General features: G+C 35.7%; 1 protein-coding gene across 11 annotated transcripts in view; it reads right to left on the bottom strand.

The window, feature by feature from the left end:
* The window catches only part of EXOC6 (exocyst complex component 6), a 206,852-nt gene that overhangs the window by 91,982 nt on the left and 87,610 nt on the right, over positions 1-27,260 (bottom strand). For all 11 annotated transcript variants that reach the window (XM_032432559.1, XM_032432560.1, XM_032432561.1 and 8 more), the window contains 4 exons: positions 22,469-22,574; positions 17,855-17,964; positions 13,105-13,216; positions 11,992-12,126 (listed from right to left, as the gene is read on the bottom strand). In XM_032432559.1, the coding sequence (XP_032288450.1) occupies positions 11,992-12,126; positions 13,105-13,216; positions 17,855-17,964; positions 22,469-22,574 (463 nt within the window). The remainder of the gene's footprint in view (positions 1-11,991; positions 12,127-13,104; positions 13,217-17,854; positions 17,965-22,468; positions 22,575-27,260) is intronic.

The following is a 27,260-nucleotide window of genomic DNA, read 5'->3' as shown; positions in this document are numbered from 1 at the left end:
AGAATAAATTATATTTTTCCCCAGAATAAACATTCAAAACATAATGAAACCAAAACTGACTTTTAAATATACTATGTATGCTTATGAACACAAAATGAATAAATATGATTTTATATTCCTTCTTCTGGGTCATTGTATTTTAAGTTCAGTATCTCTGCTTTTTAGCTTCTGTGAATGGGTTTACACCTGTTCCTCCCCGCCCCCTTCTCCTGACTGCAAATGTCTTCAGGGTTCAGGCAGGTAACATGACTGAATTTGTCAGGCAAGGTGACTGTGTCGGCAGGATGGTTAGAAAGCATGAATCTCATCTAAAGGTATTCAAATTCAAAACTGTACAAAACCAAATCAAATATGTCTACAGGACCAAATTTATTTACTTATTATACACTCTAATTATTCTTTGTAGTTATCTGCCCTTCTTGATTAAAAAATTCTAGTGGTTAAGAACCATCCCAGTTCAGCAACAAGCACAATGCAACAAAAATATATTTTTGCTCAGTAAACATCATTTAATATATCCTCCCAGGCAAAAACTATATATAAGTTTAGGAAAAAAAACTTCCAAGCAATTATCACTTTGTTCATAAGAATGCCTTTTGGGACACAGTCAGCCTTACTGTCTAAAGCCTTACTTTAGACAGGACAAAACATTTTATTTCCTACTCCTTATCAAAGCAGTCTGTCCTATAAAAACCTAATTCCTTATGCAGCTACTGCACTTCCAGCAATATACAGGAAAGTGTGGTACATGCATACTTCATTTATTGTGTTTCATAGAGACTGCATTTTTATAAATTAAAGGTTTGGGGCAAGCCCACATCAAGCTAAGTCTATCCACACCATTTTTCCAACAGCATTTGCTCATTTGGGGTCTCTGTGTCACATTTTGATAGTTCTCCCAATATTTCAAACTTTTTCATTATTACTATATTTCTTATGGTGATCTGTGGTCAGTGATCTTCTTTAAAAATTTTATTTGAGAGAGAGCTCGCGCACACACACATGCACAAGGGGGGAGGGGCAGAGGGAGAGGGAAAAGCAGGCTCTCCACTGAGGAGGGAGAACCCCCCCCAGCATTGGGCTCCTGCTTCAGGATTCTCTCTCCCTCTGCCCCTTCCCCCCACTCTCTCTCTTTCTAAAATAAATAAATCTTTTTTTAAAAGTGCAAGGTGAAGCAGCAAGTGCTGACATAGAACTACAAGTTATCCAGAAGATCTAACTAAGATAATGAAGGTGGCTGCACTAAACAACAGATTTTTCCACGTAGAGGCAACAGTCTTATACTGAAGACGATGCCATCTAGGACTTTCATAGCTAGAGTGAAGTCAATGCCTGGCTCCAAAGCTTCAAAGGACAAGCTGACTCTCTTGTTAGGGGTTAATGTAGCCGGTGACTTGAAGTTGAAACCAGTGCTCATTTACCATTACAAAAATCCTCAGGTCCTTAATACTAAACCTACTTTGCCTGTGCTCTATAAATGGAACAAAACCTGGATGACAGTACATCTGTTTACAACAGGGTTACTGAATATTTTAAGCCTACTGTTGAGAGCTACCGCTCAGGAAAAAGATTCCTTCAAAAATATCACTGCTCATTGACAATATATCCGATCACCCAAGAGCTCTGATGGAGATGCACAGTGTTAATGCTGTTTTCATGCCTGCTAACACCACATCCATTCTGCAGCCCATAAGTCAAGAAGTCATTTGGGCTTTCAATCCTTATGATTTAAGAAATACATTTCAGAAGGCTATAGTTGCCATATGTAACAGTGATATTTCTGATGGATCTGGGCAAATTCAATTGAAAACTTTCTGGGAAGGACTCACCATTCCAGATGCCATTAAGAACATTCATGATTCATGGGAAAAGGTCAAAATATCAACATTTACAGGAGTTTGGAGGAAGCTGATTCTAGCCCTCATGGATAGACTTTGGGGGTTCAAGATTTCAATGGAGGAAGTAACTGCAGATGTGGTAGAAAGAACAAGAGAACTAGAATTAGAGGTAGAGCCTCTAATTGCTGCAACCCCATACGAAACCTGAACGGAGCAGGAGTTGTTTCTTGTGGATGAACAAAGAAAGTAATTTCTTGAGATGGAATCCACTCCAGGTGAAGACGCCGTGAAGACTGCTGAAATGACAGCAAAGGACTACTGTTCTATAAACTTAGCTGATAAAGCAGCGGCAGGGTTTGAGAGGACGGACTCCATTTTTGAAAAAAAGTTCTACTGTGGGTGAAATGCTAAAATGGCATTGCATGCTACAGAGAAATCATTCATGAAAGGAAGAGTCACCCGATGTGGCAAACTTGATTGTTTTCTTATTTTAAGAAATTGCCACACACCCCAAACCTCAGCAACCACCCACCCTGATCTATCAGCAGCTATGAATACTGAGGCAAGACCCTCCACCAGCAAAATACTACACCTTGCTAAAAGTTTAGATGATGGTTAGCTTTACTTATACCTTACTAATTTAAAATGTATAATTATGCCAGTTTATGAATTTATATCTTCACTAATAAAAATACAAGTTTTATTTTACTCATACAGTAATACTTCAGTTATTTAGAGATCACATATGCAGTTAATAAACAGGAAGGAACTACACTGTTGGTGGGAATGCAAGCTGGTGCAGGCACTCTGGAAAACAGTATGGAGGTTCCTCAGAAAGTTGAAAATAGAGCTACCATATGACCCAGCAATTGCACTACTGGGTATTTACCCCAAGAATACAAATGTAGTGATCCGAAGGGGTACATGCACCCCAATGTTTATAGCAGCAATGTCCACAATAGCCAAACTATGGAAAGAGCCAAGATGTCCACCAACAGATGAATGGATAAATAAGACGTGGTATATATATATACACGGAATATTATGCAGTCATCAAAAGGAATGAAATCTTGCCATTTGCAACAACGTGGATGGAACTAGAGGGTATTAGGCTAAGCAAAATAAGTCAATCAGAGAAAGACATGTATCATATGATCTCACTGATATGAGGAATTCTTAACCTCAGGAAACAAACTGAGGGTTGCTGGAGTGGTGGGGAGTGGGAGGGATGGGGTGGCTGGGTGATAGACTTTGGGGAGGGTATGTGCTATGGTGAGCACTGTGAATTGTGTAAGACTGTTGAATCACAGACCTGTACCTCTGAAACAAATAATACATTATATGTTAAAAAAAAAAAAAAATAGAAGATAGCAGGAAGGGAAAAATGAAGGGAGGGAGTTGGAGGGGGAGACGAACCATGACAGACTATGGACTCTGAGAAACAAACTGAGGGTTCTAGAGGGGAGAGGGGTGGGGAGATGGGTTAGCCTGGTGATGGGTATTAAAGAGAGCACGTACTGAATGGAGCACTGGGTGTTATACGCAAACAATGAATCATGGAAAACTACATCAAAAACTAATGATGTAATGTATGGTGATTAACATAACATGAGTAACTGCCACCAAAGGTCATCCAGATTTTCTCCAATGTTAACTTCTAGGAGTTTTATAATTTTACATTCAGGTCTATGATCCATTTTGAGGTAATTTTTGTGAATGGTGCAAGGTCTGTATCTAGATTCATTTCTTTGCAGGTAAATGTCCAGTTGTTCCAACACCATTTGTGGAAAAGACTCTTTGCTCTATTATATTGTCCTTGCCCCTTTGTCAAATATCAGTTGAGTACATTTATGTGGGTCTATTTCTGGGCTCTCTATTCTGTTCCATTGATCTATATGTCTGTTTTTTTGGCCAATAACACACTGTCTTTATAATAAATCTTAAAGTCAAGTAGTATCAGTCCTCCAACTTTTTTCTTCTCTTTTACTATCATGTTGCCTATTCTGGGGTTTTTGCCTCTCCATTAGACTTTAATATCAGTTTCTCAATATCCATAAAATAACTTGCTGAGATTGTGATGAGGAATGCCTGAATCTAAAGCTCAAGTTGGGGGCACCTGGCTGGCTCAGCTGGTAGAGCATGTGACTCCTAATCTCAGGGTCATGAGTTCAAGCCCCACATGGGGAGTAGAGTTTACTTACTAACTAAACAAACAAACAAACAAACAAATAAAGCTCAAGTTGGGAAGAACTGACATCATGACAATATTGAGTCTGTTAACAATAGGAAAGCTATTAACTTTTGTACATTAACCTTGTATCTTGAAACCTTGCTATAGGGGCACCTGGATGGTTCAGTCGTTAAGCATCTGCCTTCGGCTCAGGTTATGATCCTGGGGTCCTGGAATCAAGCCCTGCATCAGCCCCCCTGCTCAGCAGGGAGCCTGCTTCTCCCTCTCCCTGTACCCCTCCGCCCTGCTTGTGCTCTCTCTCTCACAAATAAAAATCTTTAAAAAAAAAGAAAGAAAGAAACCTTGCTATAGTTGGTAATTAAATTCCAGAAGAGTTTTTGTTTTATTCTTCTGGATTTTGTACATAGAAAATCATGTCATCTGCAAACAAAGATGGTTTTATTTCTCCCTTCCCAATCAGTACATCTTTTATTTCCTTTTCTTGTCTTACTGAACTAAGTAGTACTTCCACTATGATGCTGAAAAGGAATGGTGAGAGGGAACATTTTTGCCTTGTTCCTTAGTGGTAAAGCTTCCAATTTCTCACCATTAAGTATGATAGCTGTAGGAATTTTGTAGATATTTTTTATCAAGTTAAGGAAGTTCCTCTCTATTCCTAGTTTACTGAGAGTTTTTCTCATGAATGGGTGCTGAATTTTGTCAAATGCTTTTTTTTGCATCTACTGATATGATCATGTTATTTTCTTTAGTTTGTTGATGTGATGGAATATGTTAACTGGTTTTATTTATTTTTTAAAGTTATTTATTTGAGATAGAGAGCAAGAGAGCGAGCACAAGCATGAGTAGGGGGAGGGGCAGAGAAAGAGGGAGAAGCAGGCTCTCTGCTGAGCAGAGAGCCCAATGCAGGGCTTGATCCCAGGACCCTGAGATCATGAACTGAGCCAAAGGCAGATGCTTAACCAACTGAGCCACCCAGGCACCCCATATTAACTGGTTTTAAACAATTTTTTAATTGAAGTATAGTTGACACACAATATTACATTAGTTTCAGGTATATAACATAGTGATTCAATAAGTTTATACATTATGCTATGTTCACCACAAGTATGGCTACCATCTGTCACCATGCAATGCTATTATACCATTGGCTATATTCCCTATGCTGTACGTTTTGTCCCTGTGATTTATTCATATATTAACTGATTTTTAAATGCTGAACTAGCTTTGCATATATGGGATAAATCTCACTTGGTCATGATGTAGAATTCCTTTTATAAGTTGTTGGATTCAATTTGATAATATTTTGTTGAGGACTTTTGCATCTATGTTCATGAGAGATATTAGTCTGTAGTTTACTTTTCTTGTAATGTCTCTGTTTGGTTTTGGTATTAGGGTAATGCTGGCCTCATAGAATGAATTTGGAAGTATTCCCTCTGCTCTTATGTGAAAGAGATTGTAGAGAACTGGTATAATTTTTTCCTTAAATGTTTGGTAGAATTCATCACTAAACCCATCTGGGCCTGGTGCTCTGTTTTGGAAGGTTATTAATCATTGATTGAATTTCTTTAATAAATACAGACCTATTCAGATTGTCTATTTCTTCTTGTGTGAGTTTTAGCAGATTTTGTCTTCCAAGAAACTGGTTCATTTCATCTAGGTTATCAAATCTGTGGGCACAGGATTGTTAATAATCCTTTACTCTCCCTTTCTTCCTTGACCCACATGTTATTTAGAAGTGTGCTGTTTAATCTTCAAGTATTTAGGGATTTTCCAGCTTAGCTTTCTGTTATTGATTTCTTATTTAATTCTACTGTGGTCTGAGAGCAGATACTATATCAGATTTCTATTCTTCCAAATTTTTTAAGATATGTTTAGAACATGGCTGTCTTGGTGAATGTTCCATTTGAGCTTGAGAAAAATGTATATTCTGCTGTTGTTAAATGAAGCAGTCTATAGATGTTAATTATATCCAGGTAATCCATGGTGTTATTGAGTTCAACTATGTCCTTAGTGATTTTCTGTTTGCTGGATCTGTCCATTTCTGACAGAGGAGTGTTGAATTCTCCAACTATAACAATGGACTTACTCACTTCTCCTTGATGTTCTATCAGTTTTTGCCTCACATATTTTGACCCTCCGTTGCCAGACATATGTACACCATGGATTCTTGTGTCTTTTGGAGAACTGACCCCTTTATCATTATATAATGCCTCTCTTTATCCCTGATAACTTTCTTTGCTCTGAAGTCTGCTCTGTATTAATATAACCAACCACCCATTTTTTTGATTAGTGTTAACACAGTCTATCTTTCTCTATCTGTTTAGTTTTAATCTACATGTATCTTCATATTTAAAGTGGGTTTTGTAAACAACATATAGTTGGGTCTTGTTTTATTGATCCATCCTGATAATCTCTTTCAATTAGTATTGTTAGGCTATTGATGTTTAAAGTGATTACTGATATAGCTGGATTAGTATTTACCATATTTGTTACTGTTTTCTATTTGTTGCACTTGTTCTTTGTTCCTACTTTTGTGTTTCACTCTTTTTCTGCCTTTTGTGATACTGAATATTTGCATGATTCCATTTTATTTCCTTTCTTAGCATATCAGTTATGCTTTTTTTTTAACTTTTTAGTGGTTGCCCTAGAGTTTCCAATATACATTTATAATTACGTGAAGTCCACTTTCAAATAACACTATACCATTTCATGGGTAGTAAGAGTATAATAACAATATAATCCCAATTCCTCCCTCCCCTTGTATTATTGCTGTCATTCATTTCTCTTATACATAAACATACATAAGCATACACATAAAGCATACATAATTGAATACATTATTATCATTTTGAACAAACTGTTACCTATGAGAGCAATTAAGAATAAACAAAATAAAAGTTTTCATTTTACCTTCATTTACACTTTCTCTGATGCTCTGCCTTTCTTTATGTAGACCTGAGCTCCTGACCTAGATCATTTTCTTTATCTCTGAAGAAGTTATTTTAACACTTCTTACAAGGCAGGTCTACTAACCACTAATGTCCTTAATTTTTGTTTGTCTGAGAGAGTCTTTCTCCTTCACTTTTGAAGGATAATTTCACAGGATATAAAATTCTAGGTTGGTGGGTGTTTTTCTCTCAATAGTTTAAATATTTCACTCCATTCTCTTCTTGCTTGCATGTTTTACAAAGAGAAGTCAGATATAATTCTTATTTTTGTTAACTCTAAGTAAGGTGTTTTTCCTTCTGGATTCTTTCAGGATTATCTTTAATTTTGTGCAGTTTGAATATGATATGCCTAGGTGTAATTATTTTGTATCTATCCTGCTTGCTGTTTTCTAAGCTTTCTGGATCCATGGTTTAGTAGTGTCTGACATTAATTTGGGGAAATTCTCAGTCAATACTGCATCAAATATTGCTTCTGTCCCTTTCTTTTTTCTCCTAAACATATTCCCATCCTGTATATGTTTACCTTTTGTAGTTGTCCCACAATTCTTGGATATTCTGTTCCATTTTTTTTTAGAATTTTTTTCTCTTTGCCTGTTTTGGAAGTTTCTATTGACATATCCCCAAGCTCAGAGACTCTTTCCTCAGCTGTGTCTACTATACTAATGAGTGCATCAAAGGCATTCTTCATTTCTGTTATATTGCTTTTGATCTCTAGCCTTTTGATTCTTTCTTAGACTTTCCATCTCTCTGCTTACATTACCCACCTGTTCTCTCATATTGTCTACATTATCCATTATGTCCTTAGCATATTAATCATAATTTTTTAAAAATTCCCCATCTGATAATTCTAATATCCCTGACATATCTGAATCTGGTTCCAATACTTACTCTAACTCTTCAAACTGTGTTTTTTGCCTTTTAGTCTTCCACGAAATTTTTCTTAACAGCCAGACATGATGTACTAGGTGAAAGGAACTGCAGTAAATAAGACTTTAGTAATGTGGTGGTAAGGTGTAAGGGGAGAGGAAGTGCTCTAGAGTCATGATTAAGGTCACAGGTTTTTTGTTTTGTTTTGTTTTTTAAATTTTTATTATTTAAGTATAGTTGACTGGGTCACAGTCTTTAAGTAAGCTTTGCCCCTTGGCTATAAACTTCACAAGTGCTTCTCATTTCCACCCCTTTGGTGGAACAGGATGGCCATAGCAGCTGGAGTTGCGTATTTCCCTTCCCCCAATCTGGTTAGGCTCTGATGAAACCCCAAGAGTTCAGGCACTGGTACATAGTTTCTTTTGAGGATAGGTCTTGTTAAGAAGAATAGACTACTTGAAGAACAGAATGCTCTGGTGTATTTCAAAATGGTTCCTTTTCCTTCCCCACTACTGGAAGCACAAGAAGATTATTCCTCAGTCTTCACTGGAAGAAGCTGGTAGAGCTCCAGGACGGACAACTCACAAAAGTGTGAGCCCCACCTAGATTGGATCCCCCTTGAGTTTTAACTCCCTAACTTGTCCACACTGAGCCTCCAGCAATTTGTCAACTACAGTTCAGGTTTTCCAATACTGATTCCTGCAGAAGTTTCTGTTCCATTAAGTTGTGGTTCTCTGTATTTTTCAGTCTGTCTCTCTCCAATTTGGGGGCGAGCAGTTTGCCCTGTGATCTCACTTCTCTGATAGATCAAAGAAAGGCTGTTAATTTTTTCAGTTTTCTCAGTTTTTTATTTGTCAGGACAGAGTGACAACTTCCAAGCTCTTTGCATACCAGAATGGAAACTAAAAGTCTGTATTTACCTCTTAATAATTAATTGAGCTGTACAGATTTATAATTTTTGCATTTATAAATTGTGCATGCTTATATATACATGTTACACTTAATTTAGATTTTGTATAAGTCCATGTCCCATGTCCTTGCTCTATAGGATGAGAATTTCAAGCTCTTGATCAAAAACCACTTACCACGGTCACTTTAACCATAATTCTAAAAAAAACTTTGCTACACAGTCATCAACAGACTTTAAAAGGCAAATTAGAAAAAGAATGAGAAGCATATTCCATCTAGGCACTTACAGTTGGAATCACTGCCAGGCCTCTTTAGAGTGGCAGGTTGGAAAAACTCCCTGGAGCAAAGTTAAAGAGCTCTGATGCCAAAGAAAAAGAACTAGGCCATTTCTCTACTTTACAGATTAAAAAGGTAATGGTATTCCCATTTTTCCCCTCCATTCTGATGCAAATCTTTTCAGTCAGAAGTCTTAAAGTAGCTCTCAGTGTGGTTCCAGGTTAATTTCAAAAAGCTGAGGTACTGCTTGAGGGTAGAACTAGTTACTTAACCTCTTTTGTATCACTCACAGATTTAGCAAAATGAAAGGCCTGCTAACAAGAGAGTTTATATGATATTTCATAAAGTAAGCAAATGTGGTAAAAATCAAGCACTTTGTGTGTGCATCTGTGCTCTTGGAGGGGAAACAAATGGAGGTGTGGTTAAAAGAACTGTTAAATGCGTATTTCCATAATCATTGGGCAACTAAATAGGAATATGTTTGCTAGGGTCACTGGACTGAAAAGAATTAGGCTAGGAGGTTAAATAAGCAATCCATGCTAAAGTCGGTAATCAAGACTGTACTTTAATCAGCTCTGTGAAAGAGGTAATAGACTGACTATTCCCTAGGAATGGAAAATCCCCCCAATCTCACTCAATAATTCACTTCAATATTGATTTAATAATTCTCGCTGTTGAATTGCTTCCTTATATCACAGTTTAAGACAAATTCCTCTTGAAACAGACAAAAGGTAGAAATGAGCACAGTTCTTGTTCTTGTATCATAAAACAGAAAGGGTTTCCTGAGTTCTGTGTGAAAACAAAACAAACAACAAAAAACAAGGATGCTCTACTATTTGTACAGGCTGCACTTGATTTCCTGATTTCCAAGAAAACCCAAGGGGTATTCTATAGCAACTGTAGTTTCAACTAAATATCTATAACTTAAGGGACCACTGGAATGATGAACCAGAGCTAACATTACTAAACATTCCCTCCAAACAGGCAGATTTGGGAAAGTATAGTTCCAAGATCCCTTAATCTAAAAACATCATGTTCCAGTGTCTTGGTTCTTTGACTTATAAATGAAAAGAAAATTTGCTTGAAAATCCCTAGATATACCAGATGTCAAGGCAATTCATGTTTTAATGAGAGTACAGAGTAAGTTTGTTAAATTTAATGTTAACAGTTAAATATGCTTACAACTCCAGTCTTTAGTAAATCTCTTCTTGACAGTATATGAGTAACACATGGACATAATTATGGACAGAAAATAATGAAAAAGAAGAAAGATTGTGTAAATTCTAATATAAAAGAAAAGAATTTGTCATTGGATTAGAAAAGTGTACAAAAACTTGTGGACTTTCCTCCCATGTTATAGTACTTATCACACCATACTGTCAAGTGTCTTTTTACAGTTTTTTCTCCTATGAGCTTCTCGAGGGCAGGGATATATATTTTTATATTCTCAGCACCTAATAGAGCACTCAGAGCATAGATGATGTACAACAACTATGCTAAGTATCCCCTTTAAACTTCATAATAATTGTATGACGTAGGTTATACATTACTACTCAAATTTTATAGAAAAAAACCTGGGAAACATTACAGTTGAAGAATGTGCCCAAAGTCACATAATAGTCTAACTCCAGAGTATATTGCCCTTAATTACTATACTATACTATCTGAATAAACGAATGCCTGCTTTGTCAAGTTTCTGTCTCAGTTTTAATAATAAACTTTATCTGCTCACTCAGATATCATCCGCATTTGTGCCTTATGTATTAGGATGACTATATGAGCTCAAGAATCACCAGAAAAACATAAGATTTGGGGACCAGCCAGATAATTTTAGGGGCTAAGAGTCATTTCTGGACTTCACACTTTCGAAGTGTGGTTACTGTTAACATTAGTTATTTCTAAATACAAGTATACTTAATTTTTTAAATGTAAATGATTGTACTATAATTATAGGAGACAAGGTAGGTAATTTATAGTATATCAAGAGTAAAAACATGATAACTCTTTAATAAAAAACTTAGAAAGGGCTATGAGGTTAAACTAGCCAGCCTAGGGGCACCTGGGTGGCTCAGTCGATTAGCAACTGCCTTCAGCTCAGGTCATGATCTCAGGGTCCTGGGACTGAGCCCCACATTCGGCTCCCTGCTCAGGTTCCCTGCTCGTTGGGAAGCCTGCTTCTCCTCTGCCCCTCCCCCCCTGCTCAGGCTTTCTCTATCAAATAAATAAAATCTTTAAAAAAAATTAAACTAGCCAGCCTATTTTAAAGATAAGAGATCAGTAAGTGGTTTATATTAATTTAATAAACTACTCAATGAAAAGGGATTTATATTACTAGACTATGCGAGGGTCTCATCTACATGATCCCAAATCAATAAAATTATAAAACAGTTTATAAAACAAATTAATGAAATTATTTAATCTTCCATTCTCCTTAAAACAACCATTAATTAATCTTTTGGGATATCACACAGTATTATGTAAACAGAAATCTTTCCATTCAGAATAAAGCAGGACTTCAGTAACATACAATAAGGTAATATTTATTTTTCTTCAGATCAGAGTTAATAAAGGATATAAAGCTAGTCTTACACTTATCTATTTCATCTTACATTTTTAATTTCCAAACACACACATGTATACACATTACATATAGAATTAATTATGGAACTGTGAGACATTAATGGAAATCCAGTTAGGCTGACTTAGCAATACTGTAAGTCTTCAAAACATGAACAAAGTGTAATATAGCTGTAGAAAATCAATATATTTTTCTCCATTTTAGTGAAGATGTTTAAAATGCCAAAAGGAAACTGACATTTATCTGCTTGTTGACAATGATTATCTCTAATTTTCAGCTGCTCAGAATATAATGGAATCAAATGTATGATAAAAGTTGTCTTTAATTTTTAAAAGTTTGCTTACAGTAATGGAAATAAAACTTTTTGGTCAGATTTTTACATACCTTAAAAGTAGAAAGTCCATAAAGTCTTGTGGTATGAACAGTCTCTTGAGAAATGTTTGTAATGTTAGTTATAAAGTCCTCAAGGTATTTGCAAGCTTGTTCCAAGTGTGTTGTGTTTATGATGATCTGCACTAGCTAGAAAATACAAAATATATCTGTTAAAATGCAGGTTACATGTACACAAAATCATTTCATTTTTGAAAGTGAATTATTACTTTCAGCAACTGTACCATTTCTGCATAATTATAGCTTTATAGGATACAAGGGATTATCTGATTTCAAAAGCCTGCTGCAAATACTATGAATGCTGTCCTTTAAAAGAAAAATCAAGAATCTAACTGCCAATTAACTTAGAATAACTCTTAAAAGTACTTTTCCAAATTTTATACATTTACCAAGTAAAAAAATGAGTATTTTCACTTTTCATATAAAATCTGGCAATCATAAATCTACATATATGCTCTAACATCTTCAACTACCGACTATTCTCCATGTAAACCCTTGCCCCTCACATGGCTTGAATTTACCCTGACAAAATAAATCCACTTCTACTAATAAATTTAAAACAGATGGGGCACCTGGGTGGCTCAGTTGGTTAAGAATCTGACTCTTGATTTCGGCTCAGGTCATGATCTCAGGGTTGTGAGATCAAGCCCCCGGGTGGAGCTCTCTGTTCAGCAGGGAGTCTGCTGGAGATTCTCTCTCCGTCTTCCTCTACTTCGGCCCCTCCCCCAACACGCCTGAACCCTCTCTCTCTCTAAAATAAATAAATAAATCTTTAAAAATAAAATAAATTACGGGGTGCCTGGATGGCTCAGTTGGTTAAGCGACTGCCTTCAGCTCAGGTCATGATCCTGGAGTCCTGGGATCAAGTCCCACATCGAGCTCCCTGCTCGGTGGGGAGTGGCTCTCCCTCTGACCCTACCCCCTCTCGTGCACTCTCTCTCTCACTCTCTCTCTCTCAAATAAATAAAATCTTTTAAAAAATAAAAATAAATTAAAAAAATAAAACAGAAAGCTAGTTTTACAGGATGATGTTTAGCAATAACTTAATTCATACAGTTTTTTTCATATAATGAAAGATTTAGCTATTAAGTATTTTTTTTAACCTACCTCTGTCAAACCTATATGAGGTTTTCTAATAAGGTTCAGTAAACAGCTACTCAAAGTTCTGGTCAGCAGCAGATTTGTAGATTTTCTAAGCATATCATCTATTTCTGTTGAGCTAAAAATAAAGGTTGATTATTATTTCACTTTCCACAAAGGTACAGTTAGCTTCCTAAATGATTTAACACAGTGTACTAAAATAATTTGCCCGACCTCATTCTTTTATATCTTTAAATAAATTACCCAGATTTATTAAATCCCCAAATACAATTCTGTCACAAAAGCGACATTTTCAACAAAGTAGAATGTTCATTTATGGCATAATTTAAATGTATTCCATTCACCATTAGAGTAAAGCCATGGGGTACTTAGTATAAGGAAATAAAATTATTCTTAAATTATGACTCCACTATGGGACACTTCCAAAGACACTTCAAATACAACTATAGCTAAAATTCTTTTTAAATGCAAATTAATGTGAGCTCTTTCTAGATATGATTAATTACTAGATTTAACTTTAATATAACTAAATTATCCATGTCCACTGAGATTTTTTTTTAAAAGATTCAAAGAAACAAACATAATTACCTTACACTAGTTTTAATTTGGTGCAAAGAAAACTCTATGATATTTCTTAACATCCTAAAGATTGCCTAGGCTAGCACTAACAAACTTTTTATCTTCTCCTAACCACGAGGACTTCGATTTAAGTAAACAACAACTTCTTCATATATATATTAATATATATAGCTTCATTACAAAACGATTAAGCTGTTCTTAGACTAAGTTTTCTCAGTCTTAGCACTATTAACATTTCAGACAAGATAACTCTTTGTTGTGAGGCTCTCCTGTGCTTTGAAGATGTTTAGCAGCGTTCCTGGCCTCTACCCACTAGATGCAAGTAGCACCCTTCCCCCTAAGTTGTGACAGCCCAAAGACATTGCCAAATGTACCTAGGGGCTCGGGGTGGAATTACTCCAGCTGCTACAGAGACTAAAATTTTAGCATCCTTTCTCCTTTATTAAAAACATTACTCCTCTACATCAAAAACTAATGATGTAATGTATGGTGATTAACATAACAATAAAAAATTTTAAAAAACCATTACTCTTAATAATCTATGAAGCACAGATATTTACTAGTTTATATTTATTTTTTAATTGCAAATAGAGCAAGATTTGACAAAACACAGGTACTTCTCACTACTACTCCAATGCTGTCCATTTTAATGCAGGCACTTTTTTCAGTATCTGCTAACCCTAACTCTGACATACCTAAAAGAATATTTCTCTGATTCTTTACAACTAAAATCAAGACCTACCAGACATACCAGTAGGGTTTTAGGGTTACTTGACATCAAATTCTGAGACAGAAAATTCTAATCTATCAACAGTGTCCTGGAACAATCAGTGTACTCACCCTGTTAAAAAGAGAGGTGGTTGCCTACTCCTATGGTTTCTTTTCTGACACACTCAAATTATGCTTAAAGACACCCTGAATAGCATACTTCTCAGATGAAAACTTATCCAGTACAGATAATACCTTCTGTTTAATTTCCCTGAATTTTCTTGAATGCTGAGTCAATGCATACTTTTTTCTTGCATAAGTAAAAGCAAATAAAGAAAACTATCAGCACCTATGTCCTATTTGTGCTAACAAGATTTACCTGACAATGACTAGTATTTCCCCCATCAGGTTTTTATCCCAACTGAGCAATTTTTTTCCTTAACTCCTTGTCCTTTGAGCCTACATATAACCTGTACTCTTCCTACATTTTAAAAAACATTTCATAATTAAATCTTAATGATAATAAACCTCTTAAAATATTTTATAGCTTAGTCTCTTATGCAAAATGAAAATTTCTTATAGATCATATTAGATCCAGATGCTTCCTCTGTGACCAAATAGTTGAGACTTTGAAGTCTCTTCATGAAGTCATTTCATTCTCCAGCCCTACTTTTATTCATATATAAAAAGAAACCCGAACATTTGTACTAAAAAGCTCTGAAGCATCTTCTGGTTCTAAAAATCAAACTCCAAATATGTTTAAACATAATAAAAGAGCTTTAAATCCAGAAAGTGATTTTTTTCCATAACTTTTTAAGGACAAATAAAAAAACAAAGGAACTCTAATAGCTCAATTTCAGCTCACAGATACAAATTTTTAAAATAAAAATGTATGTCAGAAACTTGATGATCTAGAATAAATTTAGATTTACCTATTTTTAAATTAACTATGCTGTGCTGTCTCTGTAGTCTGAACTGTCAATTCTCTTATTAACAAAATGAAAATAGCCAATGTATTTAGTAAAGCATAATTTTAAAAAACATAAACATAAAAAGCCTTGTTGAATGAGTAACTTATGATCATAGACAGTTCATTAGAATGACTAGATATTGCACTAACAAAAGTGACAAATATTTGTGTCAAAGACAGAGGAAAAAAACTGACAGTCTTTTCTGCTGTAGCATTAGTCCACAGCACTGACTTCCTAGAAGGCTAGGAGTTCACATACCAAGTCAGAACTGAGGTGCCAATTCGAGTTCTAGTAAGACATTAGGGAGGCTTTAGGGAAATTATACTTAATATTATGACTAATGACTTTCATCTTTGGTGTTCTAAATGCAATAAAAATATCAGGTAACAATTGGATACCCAATGTCTCTCCTCTGTAAATAAAACAAAAGTTAATTCCAAACTGCTAGGTTTCTATACTTTCTACAGTTTAACAATATCTTAATTAGGTATCAGTCCTATTTTTCAATAATCAACATTTAGATTAGGTAATAAAAAGTACGTGTTAGGACATGCAAATTGTATACACTACCAATTTTAAAAATGTTAAAGTAATCTACATTTAAAGTAAAAGATGAGGGAAACCAATATTATAGAGTCAAGACTGCAGCTTCAAAAATAACTCTCAAATATTAACATTTAGGCCAAGTTGTAGGATGACTGTTAAAAAGATACTTCTTGTTTCTCCCTTTCACATGCATATGTTTAGAACAGATGAATGCATGCTTCACTGTTTTCAAAGATGACTAACTATAACCAGAATCTATTTGAGAGTATATAAACAAATTCAAGTCCACCCAAAGGTAGGGCAAATTGTTAACTTCCCTTAACTTCATCTTCTAATTATTCACAAGTACAGGGTAATATCAGGCTCTTAAATACTTCTTGTTTATGTTCCTGCCTCTTCATCACCACTGATCCTATTTCAGTCTTTCTTCATCTCCCTTCTTGAACCACTGTCTTCACCAGTTCAACATGACTATTTTTTTCTATCCCCCTCCAATCCATCATCTACATGGAGGTCAGAGTAAACTTTCTAGAATGTAACTCTAATAATGTCATCCCTTACTTAAAAACTCTTCAACAATTCCCTGATGCTTACAAAATAAAATATAAACACTCCAAGCTCCAGTCTCACATCTAATATTGTAGTATCCCATCCTCTCTGAAGTAACTATGTGCTTACCATAGGCCAAGCACTACTATACTGAGTGCTTTATACACCTGCATTACCTCATTTAATTCTTACAACCATCGTATGAATTTGGACCCTGATTCAAATATACCAACTACAGCAGCCCAAGTGTCCGTGATAGATAAATGGATAAAGAAGAAGTGCTATATATATATACAAACACACACACACACATACATATAATATTATTCAGCAATAAAAAAGAATGAAATCTTGCCATTTGCAACAACATGGATGGAGCTAAAGAGTTTAATGCTAAGTGAAATAAGTCAGTCAAAGACAGACAAATACCATATGATTTCACTCATATGTGGGATTTAAGAAACAAAACAAACAAGCAAAGGAAAAAAAGAGAACAAACTGATGGTTATCAAAGGGGGGATGGGTGAAATAGGTGAAGGGGATTAAAGAGTACACTTATAATGAGCACTGAGTAATGTATAGAACTGCTGAATCACTACACTGAAAGCCTGAAACTAATATAACACCGTATATTAACTATACTGGAATTAAAATTAAAAACTTAATAAAAAAATTCTAAAAAGAGTAACAGCAGCAAACTCTTATTAGCAAACAAACATACCAATGGTAAAAAGACATCTTGGGGACAATCAAGAAAACAGTGATATGCACTAGGGAATTGATATTATGGAATAGTATTAATTTTGTTAAGTGTGATGGTTAAATAATGAAATGCCTTTATTTTTTGAGAAACATATACTGTTTCTAGGGGTAATATGTCATTATTTCTGGAATCTGCTTTTTCAAATACTTAGCGAAGGGGTGCCTGGATGGCTCAGTCGGTTACGTGCAACTCTTGATTTCAGCTCAGGTCATGATCTTAGGGTCATGAGATGGGCCCCATGTGGGGCTCCACGCTGAATACAGAGTCTGCTTGAGATTCCCCCCGGCCACCCCTTGGGTACGTGTGCGCTCTCTCTCTCTCTTTTTCTCTCTCAAATAAATAAAATCTTTTTAAAAAATAAAATACTTCAGCAAAAATAATTAAGAAAATATGGCAAAACGTTTATTATTGAACACAGGAGTTTCCAATCTATTTTTATGTAAGTTTGAAGATGTACATTATAGAAAGTAAAAAAAATATATAACATCAAATTTACAGCAACTTAACCTCAATGTTGCTAAAATATGTAAGCCTTTCCAATGAGATAATAATCCATTAAAGAATCATGGCCTGAAAATCAAGTGTTAATGTTTCATAAAAATAGCTATGATAAAGATATATTTCTTGTTAGTAAACTTACCTCCGGTGAAGTGACTCTGAAAATTTAAGGCTAGCATAAATAAATTCTTTAACTTGAATGTAAATATGAGGCACTGACTGAGACATGGGAAATTTCTTTGGGAAAGATTGCTGTAGAAAGAAAAACAAAGTTAATATTGCTTTTGAAATTTTAGAAAAAGATATTCTAATCACCTAAAAATATAAAAATTAAATTGCTTATACATTTGAATAGGAAATAACAGCATCTCAAAGTCTACTATTACATTTCTCTGTTATGCTTAGGATTTTAAAGAAAACCAAAATATTTCTCTTTTTTCTAAGATTTTATTTACTTATTTGAGAGAGAGAGAGAACGAGTGGGACGGAAGGGCAAAGGGAGAGGAAGAGAGAGAAGCAGACTCGCTGAGCAGGGAGCCCGACGTGGGACTTGATCCCAGGACCTGGATCATGACCTGAGCTGAACGCAGACACTTAACCGACTGAGCCACCCAGGCGCCCCAAACCAAAATACTTCTGAAGAAAATAAAGTGACAATTGACCTGTCTCTTATATCATATAATCAAACTTCTAAGAAGCAGAGAAAGCATATATCAATACCATTGTATGTTCTGAAGATAAGATTCCTGCAAAAGATGCCTAGCTGTCTGTTGACTTGCATTCATAATACAAGAGTTAGGTTGGCCATGAAAGTTATGGGCCATCTTCCTAGCTTAGTATCATCAATTAATTCTAAAGATTCCCCTCACTCCCCTTCGGTGAAGGCTTGACACCAATTCAACAAGATATCCATTTTATTCCGTTAACTCCTACAGTACCTTTTTTTTTTTAAGATTTTATTTATTTGACAGAGAGAGACACAGTGAGAGAGGGAACACAAGCAGGAGGAGTGGGAGAGGGAGAAGCAGGTTTCCCATGGAGCAGGGAGCCCGATGTAGGGCTCGATCCCAGGACCCTGGGATCATAACCTGAGCCTAAGGCAGACGCTTAACGACTGAACCACCCAGGCGCCCCACTCCTACAGTACCTTACAGCAGTGCAGTAAAGTGCCTTTTGGCTAAACTGCTTTTATCAGCCAACATCTATTAGCAAATTCTCAGTCTCTAAAAGGTAAATTCTCTCCAAGATTTTTACCAAAAGCCCCTATTTATACTTAATGAATTCTAATCTATACTTCTATCTTCACATTTGTTGCAACCTAGTTAAACCAGTGCAAGTACCCTCACTCACCATGTCTAATGACCTTGTAGAGGTTAAATCCAATGGACTTCTCCAGCTCTCTTGTTAGCTGATTTATCTAAAGTATCTGACAGAGTTAGCTCCCTCCTGCTTCTTAAATGATCTCTCCTTCTTTGGCATCCATGTCGCAAACGGATTTTCCTCTTATTTCTCTAGCTTCTCTGTATCTCTTCCTCTAGCTATCTCTTAAAATTACTGCTATGCCTTAGGGTTCTATCCCATGTCTTCTCTTCTTACCACACATACTGTCCTTGGATGATCTCATCTAATCTCATGACTTCAGTCACCTTGCAAGTACTATTATCTCCCAAATCTACAACTCCAGGCTAACTCTCCTGAAGTCCAAATCCATATATCTAACTACCACTTGGACACTTCCATTTGGCTGTGACATTTGGGACATACTCAGTAGATCTAACAGTGAAATTATCCTTTCCTTCTAAATCTGCTCTTCCTGTGGTTCCTATCTTAATGAATGCTACCATCTTTAAGGCTGAAACTTGGCTATCATACTTGACCCCTCTATCCTCATCATCACTCACATGCAAATAATCACCAACTCCTGTTGTTCTCTCCTCCTAAACATCTCTTAAATCAAATTCCACGGCAGTAACTCCCACTCAGGTCAGCAATCTCTCTTACCAAGATAACTGCAACAATCCCCTAGCTGGTCTCCCAGCCACTAGTCTCCAATCCATTCTCCACACATTAGCCAGGGAGATCGACCCGATCTATCTATCCATCTATCTATCTATCTATCTATCTATCTATCTATCTATGTATCTATCTATCATCTTCCCTCCCGCCTTCCCTCTCTCTCCTTCCTTCCTTCCTTTCTTCCTTCTTTCCTTCTTTGCTTCCTCCCTCCCTTCCTTTTCTTTCTTTCTTTTTTTTAGAGAGAAAGAGAGCATGAGTGGGACAGAGGGGGCTGAGAGAGAATCTTAAGCAGTCTCCATGCTCAGCCAGAGCCCATCCCAGGGCTCGATCTCATGACCCCGAGATCATGACCTGAGATGAAATCAAGAGTTGGATGCTTAACTGACTGAGCCACTCGGGCACCCCCGAGAGATCTTCCTAAAGCACAAATCTGATTATGGTTTTACTGCTTAAAACCCGTTGTGACTTCTCAGTAGTCCTCAGGATAAAGGCTGAACTCTCTAACACTGTTTACAAGGTCCATTATAGTCTGGCCCTTCTACTTCATCTTCATTTCTTGATCTTCATTTCTTGTACTTTATCAACCTTGCACTTTATACTACAGAATTAGAGCCTTTCTACATGCTGCTTCCTCTATCTTAAGGAGTGCCAAATTCTGTGAATTGTAATGTCCTGTTTATCCCTCACATAACTATAAGCTCCTTGACAGCAGAAAAATAAAAACCACCAAATAGCACAGTGTCTACTATATAGCAGGTGAATGATAAATATCTGAATGAACAAAGGTATTCTTAGGTATCTCCAGCAAAAGAAACTTACAACTGGCTGGTAATGAAAACATCCATATACAGCAGTGTCTCTCCAGAACTGGTAGGTCCAACCTTTCCAAATTTAGTGACTCAATCAGGAGTACTACAAAAACCAACCAAAAAGTTGCTATTCTTTAAAATCACCTGATAATAATGCAAGTGCTAACTCACCTCCAATTTATGGTCTAGGGAATAATGAACCCAATACTATTCGAAAGACATTTGAGCTTTAAGAATTTATTTTAATGACATTAAAGACAATATGAATATGTTCTTGTTTTAGCCAAAAGGTTCTAATCAAAGTAGCACAGTTATCTGCAAAAAGACAGATCTTTGCATATATATTCAGTCTTACTACTTGTTCACATATAATTTACACTGAAAATATAGTTATTTGAGAGTTTTACATCTTTTCTAATAGTTTTAATTGAAAATTATATTCAAATTAGGAAAAATATGGAGTATATCCAATGATACTAAATGATACTAAATAACTTAATGAGATTTCTCTTTAAGTTTGCACATTTAAATTTTCCATGTAGCTTTTACTTCAACATTAGTTCTTCTTTTTAATAATATATGAACCAATGAATACGACTCCTAACAAGCTTAATCCTAAGAGGTACAACATATTTGGGAAGCACCCTATAAGCAAAGTCAAACCTCCTTTTAACTATAAACCTGTTTAGAATAAAATTAATGTAATTAGAAAGGACATTAGAGATTATTTAGTTCAACCTTCTCATTTGACAGATGTGGCATAAATGCCCAAATAGGGTAAGTTATCTGCCCACCATAAGCCACAGGCAGCTGGCATGTGAACCTGGATCAAATCCAGTGTTCTTTACAGAGACGCTATAGCCTGAACAAACTTACTACCAGTAACTAAAACAAATGAAACCAAGCTACGACATGTAGAATATTCTGGTCTTTTGTGTGTATTAGAAGACAACTACTATGTGTATGTAGTGGCAGTCTTAGCTATAATCTAGAAGCTATGCATTTAATTACGTGGTCCTATATTCAGTGACATTACACATAATATGCCTAGTTTATGTATATAAAAAAATAAAAATTTACAGTCACAGTTCACACAATTCACTCAAAATTCACTTTTGTTCTTCATTGTGAAGAAATAAAAACGTAGAGAAGAACTAAATTATAAAGAGTTGGAAAATAATTAAGAAAAGTAAAGAGAAAAAAAAGAATAAAAAAGTGACAATAACAGAAAATATGATAACCTTTTCCCAGGAGATCTGATTCTACCCAGAGATACTGGATAGGTACAATTGTGTACTTGTGTGCAGGTATGACCACACATGTGCAATCATGTGTATTCCCACAATACTCTACATGCTGGCCTATTTTCTTTCTCTATCATGTCTTTTGTTCAGACATCTTGCCTACAAAAATACACATTCCTACTTAAAGAAAAAATCTACAGTGGCAATTGCCTTCATACACCTCTTATTTAACCAAGATAAACTTTTTGCAGAAGTATATTTCTAGAAAAGAAAACACAAAATAAGATCTTCTACAAGATGAAAATTTCAAATAAATTCTCCTCTCTTTCCCGAGAATATACTCTTATTCCTATAATCTACTCAACAGTTACTTTAACTAATTTGGAATCCACATAATGTTACTAATACCTGTCCTGGGAATTCACCTAACATTTGGGACAACTGCTCATAGTATCCCCAGGAAAGTCCCTTCTTAACTTCACAAAAACAGCAGTAGTTGTAGTAGTAGTAGTAACATAATCTTTAAAAGTTAACAAAACATAATTGATTTTCTCAAATAACACAACAACAACAACAAAAGCCTCAAAAGAAGCCACTCTCACTTACAATGTCAGGTCAATATTATGTAGCAATAACTATTATGAATTTATGTTTAAGAAAATTCTTGAATTAAAAACTAGCTTGTACCTTTTCAAGGTCTGGATCTTGAAAGGGAAATTTACTGATGACTACTTTATATTCTTCCTCATTAACAATAGGGATGGGGCTATAATTATCTTCTTCAAAAATGTCCCTGTTAAGAAAGAAGAAAGAATTGAAAACTTAACATTAAAAAAAGTATCATTAGAGTGATATCAGACAATACTTTAAAAAAAAGACAATTACTACAAAAGCATTTTTATTAGACAATTCTAAAATTCAATACCAAATAAACCTTGTCCCTCAAAAGTCACTCGATCTTAGTCAAAAGGCCAAGAAGCTATTGTCCCTCAAAATTCATATGCAATCTCTTCTTCCCACTTGTTTTACATCCTCTCTCAGCACTTTTAGTTTTTTACTCTAGGACAATTCTTTTTTAAAAAAGATTTATTTATTTATTTATTTAGGTAATCACACTCAACCACAGGGATTGAACTCACGACCCCAAGATCAAGAGTCACATGCTTCACCAACTGCACCAGCAGTGCCTACCCCCTAAAACAATTCTTAAGATGTGCAGTCTGAACAAACTCATTATCTATTTCTAAAAACAAAGCCATGAGGTGAAGAGTATTCCAGTTGTATTTCTTGATAGGGACAATTCTCAAATTATAAGCCTTTTCTCTCCTCCCAACTAGATCATAACTTCCCTGAAGATGAAAACAGTGCCTTCTATTTATTTAGTCTTTTCAAAATGTTGTATTTACAAAAGGACCTTTTATATTTAGTAAGGCAGAGACAGTTACTACTCACCCAGTAACCTTGTGCTCTACTACACAGCCCCCTTGCAAAGGCACAGAGAGCTATATCACCAGTGTTGGCCACTGGGTTGTGAATGGAAGTGACAGGTGTTGCTTCAAGTCTAACTTATGAACTGTGTGACTCTCTTTCCCATGGTAATAGAAATGTTGAGAATGTAGAGAATGTAGTAACACAAATGTAAACAGCCTGGATCTTGGACTACTAGACCCACTAGGGACTTCTGTGTGAGAAATAAAATGTCTATTTTCATCCTCAGAGATACGGGGTATTTTTGTTACTGTAGCATAACCCAGACTGTCCAGATATACTTGCTATCTAATCGTCAACTTTTTTTTTTTTAAGATTTTATTTATTTATTTGACAGAGAGAGAGACAGCGAGAGCAGGAACACAAGCATGAGGAGTGGGAGAGGGAGAAGTAGAGGGAGTGGGAGAGGGAGAAGCAGGCTGCCCGCTGAGCAGGGAGCCCGATGCAGGGCTTGATCCCAGGACCCCGGGATTATGACCTGAGCCGAAGGCAGCCGCTTAACCGACTGAGCCACCCAGGCACCCCTACTTTCTTTTACTCAATAATTCACTTGACTAATATTTATTGAGCTCCTATTGTGTGCCAGGCACTGGGGTAATTGTGATGAAAATTCCCTACTTCATGAAGATAAAAGCAAAATCTTCATTCTCAACCTAAAAGGACATATGAAAACAAATAATAATGTTTATAATAATGCATTATACATACAATAAAAGAGGTGCAAGGTTCAGAAATAGCCCAAAGGAAGAAATGATTAAGTTTATCAGAGTTAGGTGGGCGGTATCTCATGGAAAGTTTTATAGAGAAGCCATGAGCTCTGTAGGGTCTTTCAAGATGAAAAAGAAATACTTCCAATGAGATTATGGAAGAACATCATTTCAAAAAGATGGAACATAACAAGCAAAAGCATAAGGGGTAAAAAAAGTCTGAGTGTGGGAGGGAGTCAACCACAGGTAGTGCAATACTACTGGAGTGTCAAGTACACAAAAGACATGGTGTAAATGAGGCCGGGCAGGTGGACAAACTGAGGCACCCAGATTTTAGCCTGGAGTACCATTAATAGGTTTTAGGGAGAGAAATGTCATAGGTCCACTACATGGAGGTAAACTGGAAAAAGAGCAATAATGAACACAGAGGCCAGTGCAAAAGAGATGAAGAATAATCTAGATAAAAGGTGGTAAGGATCTGAATTAAAGCTGTCCTGGTGGGGGCAGAAAGGAAGGTGGCAAAAACAAGAGCTTTAAGAAGTAGAATATAGAGATAGGATTTAAAAACTAAATGAGGATTATGAAGGAAGGTGTAATCTGGACGTATCTGTGGTTTCTAAACAGGGCAAAGGGACAAATAATGTTAAGTGTTCCTCATTAGAGAAATTTGCTGAGGTAAGGAAGATCTCAAGAGGATACAGTTTCAGCAGTGGATGATTGATATCTCACTGATAAATGGGTCTGGGGTCTTGATGAGAGGCTGGAAATAAAGGCACAGGTTTGTAAATCATGATGGTGCACAAGGTAGTTGCAATAAGACCGTCTGGGGATGGGGAGGAATAAGACTATTCACCTAAAATATCGTGAAAGGCTTCAACTAATTCTATTTCCTTCTAAATAGTATTTTAAAATAAGGGGTTAAAAGGAAAATTGTACTATACAGAACAAACAGATGGTTACCAGAGGGGAGGTGAGTGGAGGGATGGGTAAAATAGGTAAAGGGAATTAAGAGTACACTTATCTTGATGAACACTGAGTAACAGAATTGTTGAACACTATACTGTAAACCTGAAACTAATATAACACTGTATGTTAACTATATTGGAATTAAAATTTTTTAAAAAGGCGAGTTACAGGTTACAAGACTACTAGAAAACCATAAACTACTTACTTTACACAAATGCCAAGGAATCAGTTAATATGCAAGGACAGATAATTTATTGAATGGTACATTCATATTCTGAAAATGTTAATGTAGTCTTAAAAGGGACTGTTTACTGAACTGAATTCTATAAACATTTACTGAGTTCCTACTCTAGCACTATAATTGGAGCTAGGCAATTAAGACTATAAATATAAACAACACTGGTGTTGACAATATAGTTGGAGAGAACCACACACAGATAAATAAACTATAACAACAGTCAGACTATAAATTCTATCATGGAAATAGCCAAGTTTTAATTATCTAGTACTAATGGTAACTTTTACTTTTTTGCCATTGTTAGGCTGTCACTTCACTACTTGTAAAATATTTGAAGATTTAGGTCAGGAATAAGAAAAGCTTAAATTCTGCTACTTCTCTTATTTGTTTCAAGATTTTATTTTTAAGTAATCTCTACACCACCCAACATGAGGCTCAAACTTACAACCCCGAGATCAAGAGTCACATGCTCTACTGACTAAGCCAGCCAAGTGCCCCTCTGCTACTTCTCAAAAACCTAAGCAAAAAGCGTGATCAAGAAGGGTACTGAAAGTAGAAGTCAAAATACATTTGGGAATTATGCATTACAAGTGACATGCTATCACTCATTCTCCTCCCCAACTACAAAGGAGGATAGCATTAATCCTATCTCCATCTGAATGAACCCATTAGCTTCTCAGAGAGAAAACAATACCTCATGGTTTCCCCAATCTTGGGGAACAATCTCATTACTAGAAGTCTTTTTTTTTTTTTAAGATTTATTTTATTTATTTGAAGGAAAGAGAGAGAGGAAGAAAGCACACAAGCTCTATTAGTGGGGTGGGGGAGGGAGGCAGAGGGAGAGGATCTCAGGCTGACTCTGCACTGAGCGTGCAGCCCAGTGCGGGGCTGGATCTCATGACCCTGAGATCATGACCTGAGCTGAAATCTAGAATCAGACGTTTAACCGACTGCGCCACCCAGCTGCCCCCTCATACTAGAAGTCTTATGATAAATAAGAGAAAACAGCTGGCTCAATGAACATCTATCAACAATTGTAAAAACTTAAACACTCTTCTGAAGAGGGCAAGTTAATAACATCAACCCTATAAGTAAAGATTTTATATATATAAATATATAGAAAGATTTTATATATAAAGATGTCATATTATATCACATTATATCATAGCATATACATTACAGATTATCACTCCTATCAATAAGCACTACCTGTATTTCTAAAATAGTAAAGATCAAAAATTGCTAACACTTAATACATGTTTCATCAAGACTGTCAACTGTCCACTTGAGACAACATCCTGACAATATAATCCCTAAGGAATGTTAATACAAAAGTGTAAATCAGAATTTATTTGGTTGATTTTAACAAAAGTGTATCACCTTGTAAACCACTTAGGTATTTCAAAAAGATTTCTATTACAGTATTCAGAAAGTCAACCCTCCATAGTTTTGAAAACTGATGAGGCAAATGCCAAGCTGATATTAAATTTTTTCACATATTTTCTGTTTTAATCTCATCAAGTATTAGTGCCACATCACTTCTATCATATTTGGGTGACCCGATGTAAGATCTCAAGATTTACATGTTTTCTTGAAAGAAAGAAAAAAGAAAGGAAGAAAGGGAAGGAGGGGGAAGGGAAGGAGGAGGGAGGGGAAAAAAGGTTTCAGAATTAGGGAACAAGTTTCTCTTTTCATGACAATACAAAATTATACAGATCTTAAAATACTTTGTCCATTATTCCCTGCAGGCAAGTGATTAAAGCAAAAGTAATTTTCCTAATTAGATGCTTTAAAGATTTTTAATCTAGTTATGTTGTTTATAAAAATAACACTTTCTCCAAACAAAATTTAAAAGCTATAAATCTCTGTTTCTAATACTAAATACCTTGGAATACTTACAGCCTTATATCTAATCATTTACTGGTTGGGGGGGGGAACTACAGAGATTAGAACCAAAAGTAGTATAATTAAAAATTTATTATAAATGGTTCAGCCACTCTGGAAAAAACAGTATGCTGGTTCTTCTTCCTCAATTTATTAAACATATGTGCCATATAATCCCAGCAATTCCACTTCTGGA

This window comes from Phoca vitulina, unplaced genomic scaffold (genome assembly GCF_004348235.1).
Source record: "Phoca vitulina isolate PV1807 unplaced genomic scaffold, GSC_HSeal_1.0 scaffold48, whole genome shotgun sequence".
Classification (NCBI taxonomy): Eukaryota; Metazoa; Chordata; class Mammalia; order Carnivora; family Phocidae; genus Phoca; species Phoca vitulina.
This window is presented reverse-complemented; position numbering and strand designations above follow the sequence as displayed.